Source organism: Lampetra planeri, chromosome 50 (genome assembly GCF_965212315.1).
Source record: "Lampetra planeri chromosome 50, kcLamPlan1.2.h2, whole genome shotgun sequence".
In the NCBI taxonomy this organism is placed as follows: Eukaryota; Metazoa; Chordata; class Hyperoartia; order Petromyzontiformes; family Petromyzontidae; genus Lampetra; species Lampetra planeri.
In genome coordinates, this window is record NC_136156.1 from 4017447 (window position 1) to 4036714 (window position 19268).

General features: G+C 49.0%; 1 protein-coding gene across 1 annotated transcript; it reads right to left on the bottom strand.

Moving 5' to 3' along the window:
- Positions 1-1626: 1626 nt before the first annotated feature.
- On the bottom strand, positions 1627-18534 carry MBTPS2 (membrane bound transcription factor peptidase, site 2). The gene is made up of 11 exons (XM_078616195.1): positions 17941-18534; positions 15486-15631; positions 13841-13988; positions 12696-12799; positions 10489-10616; positions 9687-9805; positions 7800-7986; positions 6682-6785; positions 5822-6056; positions 4300-4375; positions 1627-3597 (listed from the first exon to the last, which is right to left on the bottom strand). The coding sequence occupies exons 1-11, from the start codon at positions 18013-18015 to the stop codon at positions 3390-3392; spliced, it is 1530 nt and encodes a 509-aa protein (XP_078472321.1). The 5' UTR covers positions 18016-18534; the 3' UTR covers positions 1627-3389.
- Between the last annotated feature and the right edge of the window lie 734 nt (positions 18535-19268).

Sequence of the window (19268 nt, forward strand, 5' to 3'; positions counted from 1 at the left end):
CGCGCGCGAGAAGGGTAAGCACTCTCTCCCCCGTACAGACGGAAAGTGATGGGAGATTAGTTTGCACTTACTGTACTGCCTTATCTGGCGAGTAAGGGTATGGCACCTCAATACACCATCTGTGTGTGATCCATCAACCCTCGCTGCTTCTTCCGCCCGTGTTGGATAACAGCCACGCTGCCTGGGTAATGCCCCGCCCAGGACCACGCACCGTGTGTGACGGTCAATGTGACGCATCCGACTTGCAGTGTCACTGCTGGCACTCACGATGCTGCTAAGCAACGCAATTTTGTGAACAACAAAATAAAACAAAAAGAACACTCGATGTTTGGGTCATGGTGTCCGGATGTCACGAACGCGCTCCCACGTTTACCCTCCGCCGCAACGGATTACCACGGCTGTCTTGCCAAGTGTGTGCGTTAAGGGCCGTCCATAAATGACGTCACGCGATTTTGGACGATTTTTTACCCCCCCACCTTCGTCACACGGCGTCACAAAAAGTCAGACCCCCCCTCAAATATGACGTCACAAAGCTCTGCCCCCCCCATAAAAAATAAAACATGCTTCGAATCGCTTTAAACTATTGTCATTGTAGTGCGTATTTAATTTGGCGCTGCACTCTGATGTTATAGGAGAAAACATGTATTAAAAAGTCGATTTAATTAAGTAGAACGTGTTGTCTATATTTATTTAAAGTTGCGCATTTTGATGTGACGTCACATTTCTCAAACCCCCCCCCCTCGTCACACCGTTACAAATGTCTGACCACCCCCCCCCCCTAGGTGCGTGACGTCATTTATGGACGGCCCCTTACCATGTGTGTTACCACAATGGCAGCCGGGGGTGGTGCTGGCCACCCACACCCTCGTGTGCCGTGCCGGCCTTCATAGGTGCTCGCTAACAGCACTTGACCCAACAGTCTGTTAAAAGCTACATAGGGGATCTTTGTCTTTGTGTTACCATGTGGGGAGCGGTAGTTCAGTGGTTAGCGCGCTGCACTACGAACCAGGCCACCCGCGTTCGATTCCCGCTCACGGCCAACACCATTGCGATTATCTGAACCGGTCATGGGCATCTCCTAGGTCGACTCAGCCTTAAACGAGTACCCGGTGGGATGTGTTAACATCGCCACTGGGAAGACAAAGGCGGTCGGGTGTAGTGTTGGTTACCCACCAAATCGTGTAATGTTCCAGCCTTCATAGGTGCTCGCAAGCAGCACTTTGTCATTGTGTTACCATGCATTGTTGTGTTACCATGCATTGTTGTGTTACCATGCATTGTTGTGTTACCATGCATTGTTGTGTTACCATGCATTGTTGTGTTACCATGCATTGTTGTGTTACCATGCATTGTTGTGTTACCATGCATTGTTGTGTTACCATGCATTGTTGTGTTACCATGCATTGTTGTGTTACCATGCATTGTTGTGTTACCATGCATTGTTGTGTTACCATGCATTGTTGTGTTACCATGCATTGTTGTGTTACCATGCATTGTTGTGTTACCACAAGGGGCAAGCCGAGAGGGCTATTCAAAGCGGTGGTGACCACACAAGCCACGTGACCACACAGGAGGCTCGAGCTGATTTCAGACGCAGAGACGCGAGAGGCAACGCAACGCAGTGGGAACCTGGGCCTCAAAACGTTTTTGCAAGTTTATTGTCATTGTAAAAAGAAAAAAAATTGTTCCGATTAAAACGACAAATCTGTCAAAGTCACCAGATGTTTTTCCTCTTGGGGGTAAACACGCCTGCGAACCTCCAGCCAGACACATCCAGCAAGCGCCAAAAGGTCTTAGCCCGCGTGGCTGCGAGAATCATTCTTCAGCTCGCCGCCGGTGAGCGAGCTGAAACGATCGGGAAAATTGGCACGTCATTCACTTCCGACGCTCGTACACCCACGTAGCAATTTTATTCCGTTTGGCCCGCGGTCGGTGGCTGGAGGGGTTTCGTACGGCACGGATTTGTCCAGATCCGTTTACGCAGCCTAACGCGAACAACAACACAAAATTTGATCGTGCGTGGGCCTCGAATAATTGTGGAGGGATAAAACGAACACGCATTTTTTGTGAGAAGTCGTCTTTCTGACCAAGGGGAAAGAGAAGACCTTGAGATCAGATGGTGGGGTATGCTTAGGCGGGAACATGAGAGGTCGCAGCGTATCTCCTGTGCCCGCCGCATCTGTGGGATCTGACCAGAGGGCGAGAACGGATTGCCGAGGTGTGGTGGCCATCGGCGGCTGAAGTTCAATAGAGGAGCTGTCCGGGGCTGAGCTCTGAAAAATATTTCCTTGTTCCCACGTTCAACTCCACCAAAGCCATTCCGTTTTCCCCGGGAGGCAGGCAGGGGGTAGGGGGGGGCGCAGAAAGTGTTCCATGACCATTTAAGCCCTGGGATTTGCATCAACATACTCTTAGTTTTTCGGTAAAGTCACGTAGGTAAAAAAAATAAAAATTGCTGATGCAGCAAATCTGGCTGTGACGGTCCCACCTGATGACGGAGACTTGTGTTGCCTCCGAAAGGTCGTAATTTTTTTTTGTTAATTTTAATTTCATTTTTTACCTACGTGACTTTACCGAAAGAACTAAGAGTATGAATCCTTGCAGTCACGAAAGCTTCAAATCTAGAATTTGCATCAACAGTTGTGGCCAAGGCGAGACCTCCCAAGTCTCCGCGCATGTTGGCGCTTCGCAACGCGCTACGGAGAACGCCCGTTGCCTGCGAAACTCCGCTCATCGTACACCTTGTTATTCCTTGCAAGGCCACACAGTGTTATCGACGCTACCCGTTAAATTTTTTTTCTTCATTTCGCAACAAGCTCTTTTAAATAAAAATAATAAAAATACACGACGGCTCTCCTGCACAGCGCAAGCCTGGCGGCACCGGCGGTTGCTGCCACCGCGACCGCTGTTTTTTTATTTGACCAGGTAAGGCCTCACTGAGCTGTGTAGCTCGATTTCAGAAGCGACCTGGCGATAACAAATGGCAGCTCAACGGAGTGGGCTTATCGCGTGGGAATTTACAGCGGCCAAATACTCTCAACGCACGTCGAGTCTGCATGTGGATGGGAAAAGCGGAGGGAAAAATCCACGCGACCACGGGGAGAGAGACACGCGGACTCCAAATATACAGCAGCAGGCGTCAGGGTCGGGATCGTACCCACGACCTCCTGTACACCAGGCGAGGCAGTAAACATCTCGCCACCGCGGCGCAGAGGTCGCAACCGGGTACCCGATACCCGTACCCTACCCGATACCCGACTACCCGTACCCGGCCGGGTACGGGTACGGGTACCCGTTTGCGACCCTGGTGCAGCCGGGGTACTGGTACGGGTAAGGAATCAAAACCCGTTTGCGACCTCTGGCGCGGCGGCGCCGGTTACATCTGCCGGTTACATCTGCCCGGCGACCAACGTCCACATCCCCAGGCAAACGTTGCCTGCCAGCAAGGCGGTGCCACCCAGCAGCACCCAGGAGGTGACGCGTTCGTGCCCCGTCAGCACCAGCTCAAGCAGCGCCGTCAGGATCCACTGTCCGTCGAGGGCGAAGCATGGGACCGAGTTCACCAGCGCCAGCGCTCCCGACAGCGACACCAGGTACCTGGGTGGTGGTGGCGGTAGTAGTAGCAGGGAACCGTGTTCATGTATGTGTGCTGATACGTTTTTCGCAGCGTACGTAGCCAAACCGTGCGAATCAGGGGTGCCCGGGGGAAGGACAACAAACTAAACACAAAAAGCGGTTCTGAAAAAATCAGTATTCAATTTAGATTTAACAGTGTATAGCTCCAGTGGCTTCCCGATATCGTAAAGAGCGTTCCAGACGGCCGCAGAAGCGCATCTGAAAGTGCGCGATGCGGTCACAGTCTTTGTTCGAAGGTGAGCCAAAAGCCGCTGCGAGGATGACCACAGTTTGCGTGATGGTTTATGCTCCTTGACGAAATCAGCAAAGGTATTGTGACTCATTTGTGGGTGGCCGGGTGACACACGTGTCAGAGTGCCGGCTGGCACCGCTGACAGCCTGGGTTAGAATCTGGGTTTCAGCCACACAAGCGAGGGTAATAAACCAGGTCCTCGAGTGTAGTGGGCTGATGGTCTAAATCTAGTCTGTCCGGGCATGCAGCCATTTTCACACTCATTTATCTAGCCCCAAACTCACCCGGTCACTTAAAACACACCCACCCACTCACTCACTAATCCGCCCACACAATCGCCCACTCGCCCGCCCGCCCGCCCGCCGACTCACCAACTCTCTCACTCACCCACCCACCCGCTCGCTCGGCCACCTAATGTACTGTGAACTTACTTGCAGAAAGTTTCCAGCATGGTAGGCAGGTGTATGGAGAGGAAGGTGAATCTCGGCACGTAGTCGCTCATCGTGACTGGGGGTGGGATGAGACAGAATCTCATTACAAAATAATATCAACAGATTTTACTTAAAAAATAATAGCATCTCACTGGAAGTGCCTCTGTAACATTAATGGCTTATTTCTTTGAGCGAGCGCAGCTATTTCGGTAGATGTGCACGTGATTGCACGCGCGTGTGTGAGTGGTGTCTGTGTGCCTGTGTGTAGAGCAGTCGTGTAGCGGTTACCCGCTCTGCGCTACGAGCCTGGCGACCCGAGTTCGATTGACGCTCACGGCCATCACCAGTGACGATTATCTGAACCAGTCCTGGGCCTCCCCTAGGTCGACTTAGCCTGAAATGAGCACCTGGTGCGGTGTGTAAGCATCACCACTGGGGAGATAAAGGTGGCCGGGCATGGTGCTGGCCACCCAACTCATGTGCCGTGCCGACCTTCATAGGTGTTCGCTAACAGCAATTGCTCCTACAGTCTGTTGAGGCTACACGGGGGATCTTTGTCTTTGTGTAGCCGTGGCGTTGGCCACCCCACCCACTCGTGTGCAGTGCCGGCCGGCCTTCATATACGCTACTCACTAACAGCAGTTGTCCAACAGTCTGTTAAGGCTACAATGGGGGTATTTGTCTTTGAAACGGTGTATGTGTGTGTGTGTAATGTGATGCATGCATGTGTAATTGTGCGGTCTGTGTATAATGTATTGTAATTGTGCGTACCTAATCGTGTGCGCGCGTGCCCAATCGTGTATGCGCGAGCATAATTCTGCGTGTAATTGTATCCATTTATGATTGCGCGCACGTTTTGATTTGGTGTGTGTGTAATCGTGAGTCTTTAATATGGCATGTGTAACGTCGCGTGTGTGTGTGTGTGACCTCGGTGAGTGTGAGTTGCGTGTGTGTTCAATGCGGTCTGTGCGTGTCATTGTGTGCGTGTATGTACGTGAGCAATGCGGTGTGTGTTAATGTGAGGAACGGTCGTGTTAAGGTTAGCGCACCACACTACCACTGCGATCTATCGCGTGCAATACACGACCACGACTGGACATCTGTGAAAAAGAGCATCAAAACGCATCGGATTCCTGCAGTCTAAATAAATACGCCGATTCTAAATATATATAATATATCCGTAATAGGTGGACAATATTGGTCGCGAAAGCCTACGACTTAATAAACGAAAAATAAAAAAGAAACTCAACATTTTTTGGAACATTATCATCTTTCGATTTAAAGCTTTCGTGACTGCAGGGATTCATCTTCTTGGTTCTTTTGGTAAAGTCACGTAGAATGTCTTCTCGACAGACCTGTTCTCCACCTGAGGACGGGCTACTTGCGTTGTGGCCGAAACGTCGTGAGAATTATTTTATTATGTTGTATTTTTATTATTTTATTATTTCCATTCTACGTGACTTTACCGAAAGAACCAAGAAAACGTTATTATCTGTCGATATTTTGTGTTGGTAAAGCCGACCCGAGTAGAGCGGCTGCAGGGGGTGCCCCACGTAGAGCGTGTGCGGCCGCGGGGCGTGCACCAGGCGCAGTAGCCGCGTGCCGTTCCCCAGCGCCGGCCACACGCACAGCGCGCCAGCGTCGCCGCCACCGCCGCCACCTCCACCGGCCGCCGCCGCTGCCGCTCCCCGGCAATCCGCATTGCTCCCGCACGCCCGGCTCTCGCCCAGCACCCTGCGCACCGGCAGGCACGCGTACTGCCCACACGCGCGGGCACGCACAGACGATGACGAGGGGACGGTGATGGTGGTGATGGTGGTGATGGTGGTGATGGTGGTGGTGATAATGGTGATGGTGGTGATAATGGTGATGATGATGGTGGTGGTGGTGATGATAATGGTGATGATGGTGGTGGTGATGATGATAATGGTGATGATGATGATAATGGTGATGATGGTGGTGGTGGTGATGATAATGGTGATGGTGGTGGTGGTGATGATAATGGTGATGATGATGGTGGTGGTGGTGATGATAATGGTGATGATGGTGATGATGATAATGGTGATGATGGCGATGGAGGTTCTATGATGCTGATGATAGTGATGATGAATATTCCATTTATGACGATGTTGACGGTCGATCACGGATGATGATCATGCTGATGGTGACGATTATCGTAATAATGATGATGGTGGTGTTGGTGCTGATAATGGTGATGATAGCGATGAAGATGATGATCGTGGTGGTGATGATAATGGTGATGATGAATATTCCATTCATGACGATGTTGAGGGTCGATCATCGATGATGATGATCGTGCTGATGGTGATGATGATCGTGATGGTGATGATAGTGATGATGGAGATGATGGTGGTGATGTACCTTGGTGGTGTAATCCTTCGCGTAGGAAGAGGAGTAGGAGAAGCAGAGGTCAGTCTCGCTGCCGTTCCGACAGCACTCAACGCTCCCGTCGTCCCGGCGGTACACTACGGCACACGGCATCACCGCCGTCATCGTCATCGTCGCCGCTCGCGAAATTCCATAAACTTGCACCGCCGCTGCAACCGAGTCAACGAGTGCCGCCGGGGGTGCCCTGCCAAATGAACGTGTGCAAAAGGAGCTTCGCGGCTCATAGGATTCCTCCAGCCCAAATAAAGATTCTTCGATTTAAAGCTTTTGTGACTGCAGGGATTCATCTTCTTGGTTCTTTCGGTAAAGTCACGTAGAAGGGAAATAATAAAATAATAAAAAATAAAACATAATAAAATACAATTCTCACGACCTTTCGGCCACAACGCAAGCAGCCGTCCTCAGGTGAAGAACAGGTCTGTCGGACCTGAAGACTGACCTGTTCTTCACCTGAGGACGGCTGCTTGCGTTGTGGCCGAAACGTCGTGAGAATTGTATTTCATTATGTTTTATTTTTATTATTTTATGATTTCCCTTCTACGTGACTTTACCGAAAGAACCAAGAAGATAAAGATTCTTCTTCGGAAATGTGTCGAGATGAGATGCGACGCAAGTCGCTCATCGCGTGTGCAGCTTTCTCCGAGTCACCGTGGTGTACAGGGGAGGGAGGCTCTTCCCAAACAAATCACAATGATTATTATCGTTTAACAAGTAGGCTTTCGTGACCAATATTATCCATAATAAAGACGATTTTTGTTTCATTTAAGACCGAAAACACGAAGACTTCTTCGCAATTTTGGCAAAACCGCCTGATGAAGTTGGTTGTAATCACCAGCCAAATGTCGTACTCAAATGTAAAATGTTGTGGGTTTCCTCTCCGACACAGCGGCGTGCTGAACTCGTAACTAATTGGCACGTTTTGTTTAGTGACAAACCTCACTAATTGGGCTGTGTCGGCTCATGGCGGGTTTAACGACGCATTCATATTTACGCGATCTAACCCCCCCAAAAAAATACAAATGTATCGTGGATATTATCACCATCATGACCATCATCTGTTGCAAAGGCAGTCGTGGTCGTGCCCCCCTCACCGGGTGCGGGTCGCTGCAGCAGCAGGAAGTGCAGGCTGGCGCTCGACAAGCAGAAGCCCCGCGCCGGTCTGGCCGCCTCCTCCACCAGGCAGCCGGCCCAGCGCGCAGCTCCGTCCACACGGCACTCGCCCACCGTCGTGACCACGTCGCCCACGCGCAGGCCCAGCCCGCCGCCCACACCAGAGTCCTGCGCTCGGCGTACGGTGGTGGGGGTGGGGGGGTCAAGAGGTCTATTTAAACTAAAAAGTTGTTTTATTTCGATTTAAAGCTTTCGTGACTGCAGGGATTCATCTTCTTGGTTCTTTCGGTAAAGTCACGTAGAAGGGAAGTAATTAAATAATAAAATTAAAACATAATAAAATATTTTATTATGTTTTAATTTTATTATTTAATAAAATAATATTTAATAAAATAATAAAAATAAAACATAATAAAATATTTTATTATGTTTTATTTTTATTATTTTATTACTTCCCTTCTACGTGACTTTACCGAAAGAACCAAGAAGATGAAAATATAATAAAATATTTTATTATGTTTTATTTTTATTATTTATTACTTCCCTTCTACATGACTTTACCGAAAGAACCAAGAAGATGAAATTATAATAAAATATTTTATTATGTTTTATTTTTATAATTTTATTACTTCCCTTCTACGTCACTTTACCGAAAGAACCAAGAAGATAAAAAGTACTTTTTTTTTATTTTACCACGTGTAAGGCCCAACTTAGCTATCTTAGCTCTTTTATCAGAAGCTGCAAATGATAGCTCAGCGGAAGTGACTTATCATCACGTGGACATTTATAGCAGCCAAATACTCTAAAACGCGCGTTGTTGATTCTAAATGCGGAGGGAAAAACCGGAGGGGCCGGAGAAAAATCCACACGACCACGGGGAGAGAGGCGCAAACTCCAAACATTCAGGCGTCAGGGTCGGGATCGAACCGACGACCTGTATACCAGGTGAGGTAGCTAACGTCTCGCCACCGTGGCATCAACCAGGTGATCGGTCGATCAATCGATCTATCGATTTATCTGTCACAACGTTGATGGTGTTCTGTGATATATACTGATAATGATCATCAGTTATTTATCCACAAAAGCCACGTCAAGTCAAAGGACTTTTGTTCAGGAGGGTCCTTTCTGAGATGCCCCAGCATTTAGGAGGGCGTCTCCTTCAAACACAACTCATTATCATTATAATATTAATTGGCCACGACACATTGTCGAATTGCGTCCAAGATGCCAGACGCTCGTTGTTGCTCGGCGCTGTGAAAGTCCGGCTGCGTGACGCCATATCCTCAGGTCACAAACTCTCGCTACGACTGTGTGAGAGGTGGGGGGGGCGTGGGGGCGGTGTGGGGTGGCAGACGGTGACTGTGAGCGCTCGTGCGAGGAGCCTAATGAGCAGGTAAGGGCCAACAGCCGACCGAGTGAGAAATCGCTACGTGCTTACTGTTTAATTATTTAAAACACTCAATGCGTTCGTCAATGACACTGTGTGGCCGTCAAGGATAAGTATGTAGCAGGCAATATTTCAGCCAAGAGCTTCTTCTTCACAACACGTAGAGAGGCTGGAGAGGCAGAGAAGATGCTGCTTGTAATGACCGGCGTAATGTCCTCACACGATCGTTAAACGTGTGTTGATCGCTCTCCAACAGCTACAACAGTGGAGCTGCTGCAGCGGTAAAAAAATATTGGCCACGTTTGTTCATCATGTGACAATTTTATTAATTGGCCGTGTCGGGTGGAGAAAGTTACGAATCGGAAATGGATAATAGTTGGAGATGCTACTTTCCATCATCTAGGAATCACGTTTTACTAATCGTCGTTATTATTATCATTACAGACGATGAAGTGAAACATATGAGACACGGATGACGCACCTCAACCACGGCCGTGACGAGGGCCCCAGCGCCGGTCCGGTAGAACAGCGCCAGTGCCCAGGGCATGAGCAGCAGCGCCAGCGCGGCCACCACCACCAGCACGAAGTTGTGCCAAACACCTGTCACGCAGCACACGTGCGTCATCATCATCACCACCATCGGCCGTGGTCTATCCAACCGGCTCCCGATTTTGTGGCTCCATCTCTGTAGTGGACATCCACTAGCCGTGCCTTGTCCATGTGTGTTACTAACCGGTAAGGTAGTTTAGCGGTAGAGCGAGTGGCTTGCAGTCAAAAGGTCGAGAGTTCAAATCACAGTTGGGCGGTGTTGACAATTAAATCAGTACCGCTTCATTAAAGTTCCAGCTCAAGACCTTCCTATGGTGGCGAGATGTTAACTCGCCTGGTGTACAGGAGGTCGTGGGTTCAATCCCGACCCTGACGCCTTTATATTTGGAGTTTGCATATTCTCCCCGTGGTCACGTTGATTTTTCTCCGGGCCCTCCGGTTATTCCCTCCACAACGTTCGTTTAAGAGTATTTGGCTTCTCTAAATCCCCACGCGATAAGCCACTTCGTTGAGCCATCATTCGTGACAGCCAGGTTGCTGCTGAAAAAGAGCTACGTCGCTCAGTGTGCCTTACGTTGTCAAATAAAAAAGGTGAATTTAGTTTAAAAGTCACGTCACGGACGCATTCTCTCGTTGAACCTCCGCTGCCAAAGTCACGTCATGCTAGCCCGCGAGCTTCGATCAAAGCCGGCCCTGGCTCCCGCCGCGTGTCTCGTATCCCGCCGCGCTCGTACCTGCGCAGAATATGCGCAGCTGTTGGCTGGGGGAGGCGAGCTGCAGGTGCGGGGTGTGCAGCTCCACGAAGGCTCCGGGGTAGAGGACGAACAGGAAACAGCCGAAGCCGTTGACGCGAACCTGCTCCCTGTGGCAAACACGGCGCGCGCGGAAGCGGCGCGGCTCTGAGCTCCGATGCGCTCTGAAGAAGGGCCACTGCCCGAAACGTCGTACACGCCGCCTTTGAAGGCCGCTCTATTATCGACGGACACGTCGATGTGTTTTTTTTCCCCGTGTTTGTCTTTGCTCATGCGCCGCGGCCAACACAGCATCGCCAAGCGATGCTTTTTAAAAGTTGCTTGTTTTGACCCAATGCTCCTGAAAATGACGCACTCCCAGAAGGCCGAGCGGCCGATGGGTTGTGTAAGAAATACTTTTACTTGTTAAATGGAGGCACTTGAGTATGTGGAGGTGACGGAATGTCCCTTTATCAATTTTGTTCTCGGGTCATGGTGCGCGTTGTTCGGCACGATGTCCGGCGTTTCGCACCACGCGCTGCTGGGAGCTTCTCTACACAACTGTGCTATCGGCGTCACGTCGCAAGATGAAGTGCCCCTTCGGATCTTTCACAGGGAAGTGCAGCCTCTCGAATGAAGAGAGCGGCTCACGGAAATGTAATATCGTGGAACGAGTGACCTCTGCGCTATGAGGGCAGCAGCTTCCCACCCACTCTGGGCACGGAGGTTAATGCTCGGCGGATCACGCCCAAACAGATATTTCTAATTCTCGGAGCTGCAATTCAGGCAAATTCAGTGCAGAACCAAATTTAACCCTTCTGTGCATTCATCGATGACCATCGCTGGGGCCATCAACTTGCTACACTTGAGAACCCGGCGTAATCAGAGGTGGCTGCGTGGACTAAAACCCAAGATCTCAGCAGTGCTGGCTGAGCGTATCCGACACAGAGATTATGAACCAGACCCACCCCCCCCACTGAGCCACCCAGCCACCTCTACAAGGTTTCACTCTGTTCATTTTTTCCTATCCAATACATTTTAGCCGTCAATGTGGTTTCACTTCAAATATTTACCGTGCGCTCTCAATCAAACATTTATAGAGCAATCCACTAAGGGAATTGAATCCTCCGCTTCCACCGATCTCCTGATTTGTACCACGCAGAGGGCAGTTTGGAAATACAAACGGGTGAACAGCTGGTAATTTTTATTTTAAAAATTCAGAGCAGTGTGTGTAGCATCCGTTGCGGATATGGAAACGACAAAATCGGACTCGCGTGCAGGAGCTACCGTGGATTGTCGCTCTGCATGAGAGTCTGAGACGGCAATGCATTGTGGGGGGGGGGGGGGAGGCCCTCATCCAGCAGTGGATAAATAATTGCTGATGATGGTGACAATGCGGGGAGGGGGGCGATGACACGGCGCAGTGGAAACAAGTTCGTTGCGGTGGTCCGCGGTTTGAATGCGGCTGCCCGCCCTGGTTATTACTGCGAGTGCATTAACCGTGGGGAATGCGGCGTCCGCTTTACAGTGGATGTTAAAGATACCCGTGATGTCCTTCGACAGACTAGGCCATTGTGTGCCGGTGTCACGGTGCAATTCGGAGATTTACTCGCACATTGCTCCATTGGGATTGCACGCACAGTGGCCACCGTCGCCCCCTACCGGCAGACTAATGCCCGCGGGCAGGCCAGGTGCTGAGTGACCTTGTGTCACACCGACACACAGGCACAAACGCCACTGGCGGTGCCCTTTCAAACGTGTTTTCAGGTTCATACGTTGTACAGCCGTTTTAATTACGGGAAACAAAATTATCGTCCGTGTGTTTGTGTTTCACCCTTGCGATAGGACTTTTGCAGGATGAACGTAGAGATTTGTAAGGGCACGGGGTGACCAGTAAGGTCTGAATTGGTTTGTAATAAGGTCGAGCACTGATAAGGGGTTGACAGCTGTGGTGATGGTGGTGCACAAACAGCAACAAACTCACCACATTCGTCAATGGCACCGTGGCCTTAAACGCGAAAATGTACAACAGACAATGGAGGCGCCTCTATTTATGCATTATGAAGAAGGGCCATTGACTGAAACGTCATCAATTAGATATTCTTCACTTAAGGGCAGTGTTATTGAGAAATGCGTCACGTGTTTTTTTCTGTTACGTAAAAAATATAAATCATGATTGTTATGGCGATGATGAAGGGTGCGCTGGTTACTTGACTGCCGCCACGGCGTGGCCGAATTCGTGCACGACGCCGCTCAGCAGCACGGCGAGGAAGAAGTAAGAGGCTTGAGACAGCGGCAAGTTCACACCTGGTACCTGTCGGGGTACGCAGACGCACGCACGCACACACGGGGCGCAATCATTCAACCCTCTGTCAGATCTCACAGTCGATACGTGACCCCCAAGATCTGTCCTGACAGTCTCTCCCACCATTCACCGACTGAAACAGAGTCACGTTCATGGAGTCAAACAGTTACCTATATTCCCACACAAAGACCCACAGACACCCATAGATTTACACAGAGATCCACAGACTTGCAGAGGAACCCACAAGCTTACACAAAGACCCATATACCCAAAGAAGGACCTATATACCCACAAACAGACCCACAGACCCACACAGAAAACTATAATTCTGCCCGCAAAGTATCCCATCAACTGGCCTTAGTGTCAATTTATGTGTAATGACTCCGGACACGAGCTGTAGAGGTTTCTTTTAATGCACGTAATGTGGCTTAGGACCACGTCATCATGAAATAATGACGACGTGGAGATCGTATGACCGAGCAGATAGTGATGACGTGAACACAGTGACGATGGCCCGAGTCCTTCTCGATAACCCCTAACACCCATTCTTGCCCTGCTTTTATCCTCGTGGATTAATCTGGGGGAATTTCCCCAACTGCCTATTTTGTACACTCTGGGGAGTTTCCCAACCAAAGTCCTGCAGACTTGCTGGCGCCGTGTCTTTGCATCCAGCCTCGCTGACACCCTGTCTTCACATCGAGACTTGCTGACAGTCTTCACATACGTATGTTGAACTTCTTTCGCACTGTAAGTAGCCAACCGTGCTAATCGGAGGTGGGAGGGAGGGCAACAAAAAAACAGGCTACTTTTCAAAATGAGTTTCTTTTATTCGAAAATGTGAGGTCCCATTCACGATTGATTTTCCAATCTGTTTGGCTATGTCAGGTTGTGGAGGATTTTACCACACAAATTTGAGCAGACCAATAGGTGGCCTCACCCAACAAAATCCAATCAATTATGAACCATAACGTTGGCTGCGAACGCCTACGTTTCAACAAAAACAGCAACATAAAAGCACGATTGCTACGCGGTTGCTGCGCGGAGACTTACAATGACTTGCAGGACCTGCTGCTGCTGCTGCTGCTGTTGGGCTGGCGCCGGGAAAAGCAGGATCCTCAGCATGCTGGCGAGGTTGCTGGTTAGCAGCACCACGGACAGCACCATCCCGGCCAGCCCAAACACCAGCCCCGCCGTGAACCTAGGTAGCGGGAAGAGGCGTTCGAGCTTTCGGTCGGCGCTTTTTCTCCTTCAAGCCTCAGTCTCAGCCCCGTGGAGGACGGCCTGTGGAACGTGAGTCGAGTCCCAGTCCGTCGGTTGCACTCGGTCGTTCTCCTAAATCTTATCGACTGAAGCGGTCAAAACGCTGAAGTCCGCGCTTCGTTCGTAAATGACCGTGTCAGGCGTGCATCGTTTTCCGCCACAATTCCCCAATATCGTGGGATCTCCTTTGCCAGTACTAAAATATGAGAATAGGTTTTCCCCTTTTTTCTGGCAACAAAAAAGGTGTTAAGATGTTAAAACACCAAACTGAAACCTTTTACAAGGAACCATGTCTGCATTAACCACAATACTTGTGGTCAGAATGCAAACAAAAAACATACTCTCATAATATATGCATTGTCTTTTAAACTGATTGGTCCACACCAGAGACAGCTTTCTTTTGAGCCTAGTCTCAAAACGGTGTTAGACCAGAGGACGCCAAAAGGCTCGGCTCAAAAGAAATCCATCTCTGGTGTGGACCAATCAGTTTCAAAGACAATGCATATATTAGTAGTTATTTTTTTGTTTGCATTCTGACCACAAGTATTGTGGTTAATGCAGTAACATGATTCCTTGTAAAAGGTTTCAGATTGGTGTTTTAACATCTTAACACCTGTTTGTTGCCAGAAAAAAAAGGTGAAAACCTATTCTCAATCCCCCAATATTATCAGGTCGGCGAATCGGCGAACTCGGTCAAGTAATTTATTTTATTTATGTACATATATAGCCAGCAAACCATCGATGGTCTTCCCCAGTGCACTGCGGCCTCTTAATAACATCGCCAAAATGACCTTGCGTCTTCACTCTGACTGGATAAGTTAATCTCGACTTAAATCGGTCACGCTTTGGTCCGTCGTCGCGCTCGATGCTTTTCGTCTGCCCGCCATCATCGCAGATGGACATTTTGCGTCACCAATTTAGTTAACGGCGCCTTGGAGGCAAGGGTTGGTGGATCGTGGAGAGCAGGGGGTGAGGAATGTTTTCTGTATGGGCCACTTTTTTTGCCGGTATAAAAATTACGAAAAAAGAATAGGCTTTACAATTTCTGGTGATAATACAGACTTCAGATATCACTGCTCATCCCGAGCTATTAATGCCTTGTTATTTGCACTGCCTTTGTGCTGTTTGCCGTTCTTTGGTCTCACACCGGTGGTGAGATAAGGCCATCAAGGAGACTCACTCCAGTGAAGGCCAATCAGTTCCAAGGGCAATGCACACATTATTATCAAAGTATGTGTGTTTGCATGTTTTCCCACAAGCACGTGTTGCGAATTGATGATTTGTAATAGGTGTCTATTTGGTGTTTGAACATCTCAACACCACCTTTGCCGGAAAGGATAAAGTCGATTCTTTTTTCATAAGCAATGTTTTCGTTTGTCCAGCATGGTGAAGTATGGTCAAACAACCCCCCCATCACCCCCCCAGATGACCCCACCAGATGTGCAGCAGTCGAGGGCGCCAGTGTCCGGCTCGCAGGAAGGCCCGGTTGAGTATCGTGCTGGTCCAACGCACGTGCCCAGGCGACACGGTCACGCTGTGCGTTGTCATCCAATGCTCGTACCGCGTACCCAGCCAGCTCGCCTGTGCCACGCGCCATGGAGGGATGAGAGCGAGTCTTAAGGACAATATATCTTGTATCCATAAGAAGTTTATTTTAGTCAGATCGCATAAATATATAAATGTGTCGTTAAACCCGCCGCCACCCGACACAGGCAACGACTAAGGTTTGTCACGTAAACACAACGTGCCAATTCGTCACTAGTACAGCACAGCGGTGTGTTGGCGAGTAAACCCACAACATTTACAATTAGAGTACGACGTTTCGCCTGTAATGACAACTAGCATCGTCAGGCGACAGCCAGGGATGCATTTTAAAATCCTTTCGAGCCAACCACGCTTATCGGAGGTGCGGGGGCAGGACAACGCATCTTACTTCCCAGTAAACATGGAATGATGGGCAAACAACCCACCGATGTTAGCGCAACTTTGCTCGTTTTTACTGGGTTATCACAGTCGGTCGGTTGTATCGTAGCATCGTCTGGGGTGGGGTGTGGTCCAGTGCTCTTCACTCATTTTCAGAGGGGGGCACTTTTGCTGAGAAGACTTCATCAGTGTGTGCGAGGACCGCCACACATTTGACAGCAGCACGATGATGATGATGGGGGGGGGGGTGTTGTCACTCTTTGCGTATTGTTGGGGGGCGGCACGCCAGGGGCCGCACTAAAGGCCACCAGGGGCTGCCAGTGGCCCGCGGGCCTTGCAGAGTAGAACACCGGTGTAGCCTGATGTAAATAGGACCGTGGCCTGCCGAGGAAGGGTTTGGGTGGGTTGGCTTATAAACTTACCAATATCATTAGACCTCCTTTGCCAGTACCTAAATATAATAATAGGGGTTTTCCCCCTTTTTTCTGGCAACAAAACTGAAACCTTTTTACAAGGATTCGTGTCTGCATTAACCACAATACTTGCAGTCAAAATGCAAACAAAAAACACTCTGATAATATATGCATTGTCCTTGAATCTGATTGGTCCACACCAGAGACAGCTTTCTTTTGAGCCTCGTCTCAATTGGTGTTAGACTAGATGACGCCAAAAGGCGTACAGCTCAAAGACAATGCACTCTCAAAGTAAGTATTATTATAGTTTGGTACTGGTAAAGGAGGTCTAATGATGTAGATGCTTACTCCAAGCCCTCATTAGCTCCCTTCTGTCTCCACATGTCAACGTTTAGACTCAGATTTGATCATGAAGTCAGCCGGCAAGGCACCATTGAAGCTAAGGAGTTGTTGCCATGACGACCACGGCACAAGGCCGTTGACAGTGTGAAAAAAGTGCTTTATAGCTCATCGGATTCCTCCAGGGTAGAGAGATATTCTGATTCTGAGCTCTAGGACATTGCAGGTTGGGAATGTGCCAACGAGAGCAAAGACGCAAATCATTTACAAGAAACGTCAGCACATTGGTTTTATAGACCGCTATAATTCAGCAATACTTTGTCCAATTGTTTTTTGCGATACACATTGGACACTAACGCTGTCAACAACAAAAAAAAAATTTCCACTTAAAGCTTTCGTGACTGCAGGGATTCATCTTCTTGGTTCTTTCGGTAAAGTCACGTAGAAGGGAAGTAATAAAATAATACAAATAAAACATAATAAAATAATTCTCACGACGTTTCGGCCACAACGCAAGCAGCCGTCCTCAGGTGGAGAACAGGTCCGTCAAGTAGACAGAGTCTGAATGGCACGCTCCAGGCTTGGAGCGACTATTTATGCTGGGATGGAGGAGTGAAGAGCGTCTTGACAAAATATTGCCATTCAGACTCTGTCTACTTGACGGACCTGTTCTCCACCTGAGGACGGCTGATTGCGTTGTGGCCGAAACGTCGTGAGAATTATTTTTATTATGTTTTATTTGTATTATTTTATTACTTCCCTTCTACGTGACTTTACCGACAGAACCAAGAAGAAAAAAACAAAAAAATATTTATACAGCCCTGTAGATGGCGACGTTTCAGGCAATAACCCTTCTTCATACCCCCCCCCCCCCCCCATTACGGTGGTGTTATTGACGATTGTGAGGATATTATTGTTCTGTCATTCGACTAAGCAGGCGAACTCGAGGCCGGTTTCCCTCTGAGACTCATCAGCAGAGCCGGGCTCTGTCAAACGCCGTGACGTCACTCACCAACAACAATGACTTACCCCCCCCCACCCACCACCCTTCTCTTTTTTTTACAATAAGTGGAAACAAGAAGATGCTCGGTGTATTCGGCACTTTGCTTCGTTCATCATTTCGTAATTTTTTTTATTTAATTTAACATTTTTAAACTTTGCTTTCTGTAAACCCCCACCTATCGCTCACTCTCTCTTCTCATCCCTCTCACTCACCCGGATCAACGCGTCCAAGGCAGACACGAGCGCCCAGAATGTCAGCAAGACGAGCGCAGAGGTCGCAAAAGCCATCCTTGCCGGGCGCCGTCGCTTCCTTCCCTCTGGATAGCGCCGTCGGAGTTCCCACGCACGACCGACCTCGCCTGGATCTTCAGCCCGAAGCCTCTCGGTTGAAGATCAGCGGGCCGTAGAGGTGCCGGGTCGGGGTCCGGGACGAGACATGTTAAATTCGGGCGCCGCTTGCTGATGTCTGCGCTAAATGATAGAATGATGCGTGTCCGTGCGTTGGTAATTCAGGAAGATGTATTTAATTTGTGCGGTGATGAGAGGACTGGGTAACTTCCCGTATTGTTTAAATAGCGGCGAATGAGCGCACCCGGCTGAGCGGGAGACAAGTTCATTTAATAAAAAAAAATAACTTTAGCATTTGACAAATATAGCCAGCGCGTAGTAATAATTTTATCTCCCAGTTTGATTTCGATTAAATCGGTTTAATTATCCGAATGTATTTAAGGGAGAAAATATTAAGTGTTCGTACACTTTGCGACGGAGTGACGAGCGAATGTGCAACAGTAAAATGCGCTGCTAGCTTCCCGGATCTCCACTGTAACCTGCACGTGTTATTCGCCATGTGCTGTCGGTCCACTGCTGGTTGCGATGAAGGTTCAATTGCTTTGAAGGGGCATTGTCCGAAACGTCGCCGATTAGATATCTTGTTATTTTTACAACAGTGTTATTGACGAATGTTGTTTTTGTGCGTGCCGCTGCTGGATGAGGACCTTATCACGTCGTGCAGTGCGTGTGGGTTATATGGGCCACACTTCACTACGCCAGTCAGTGCGGTTTGGTGAATTATGAACCACAAAGCGAAACATTTTTTGGGGCCTATTTAGGCGGTGCTCATCTGTTTACACCCATGAGCCAGTGGTGGAATTTACACGTTTCCATTCGGGGGGGGGGGGGGGGGGGGGCGAGTCTAACCATAGGACAACCACTTTTGACTTACATACAAAGTAATATATATTTTAGAGATGATACGCTAAGTCAAACACATAAGGGGCCGTCCATAAATGATGTCACGCGGTTTTGGACGATTTTTGACCCCTCCCCCCTTCGTCACGACGACACAAAAAGTCAGACCCCCCCCTCAAATATGACATCACAAAGCTCTACCCCCCCCCCCAAATAAAACATGCTTCAAATCGCTTTAAACTATTGTCATTGTAGTGCGTATTTAATGTGCCGCTGCACTCTGATGTAGGATAAAACATTTTTTTTAAAAGTATATTTCATTAAGTAGAACGTGTTGCGCATTTTGATGTAAC

Coding starts and splice junctions, on each gene's coding strand:
- MBTPS2 (XM_078616195.1), bottom strand. CDS start 18,015: ATGGCTTTTGCGACCTCTGCGCTCGTCTTGCTGACATTCTGGGCGCTC. Junction 6,057..6,681: donor CGAAGGATTACACCACCAAG/GTACATCACCAC, acceptor GCGTGTGGGCAG/TACGCGTGCCTGCCGGTGCG. Junction 4,376..5,821: donor CCTGCAGCCGCTCTACTCGG/GTCGGCTTTACC, acceptor TCCCACCCCCAG/TCACGATGAGCGACTACGTG.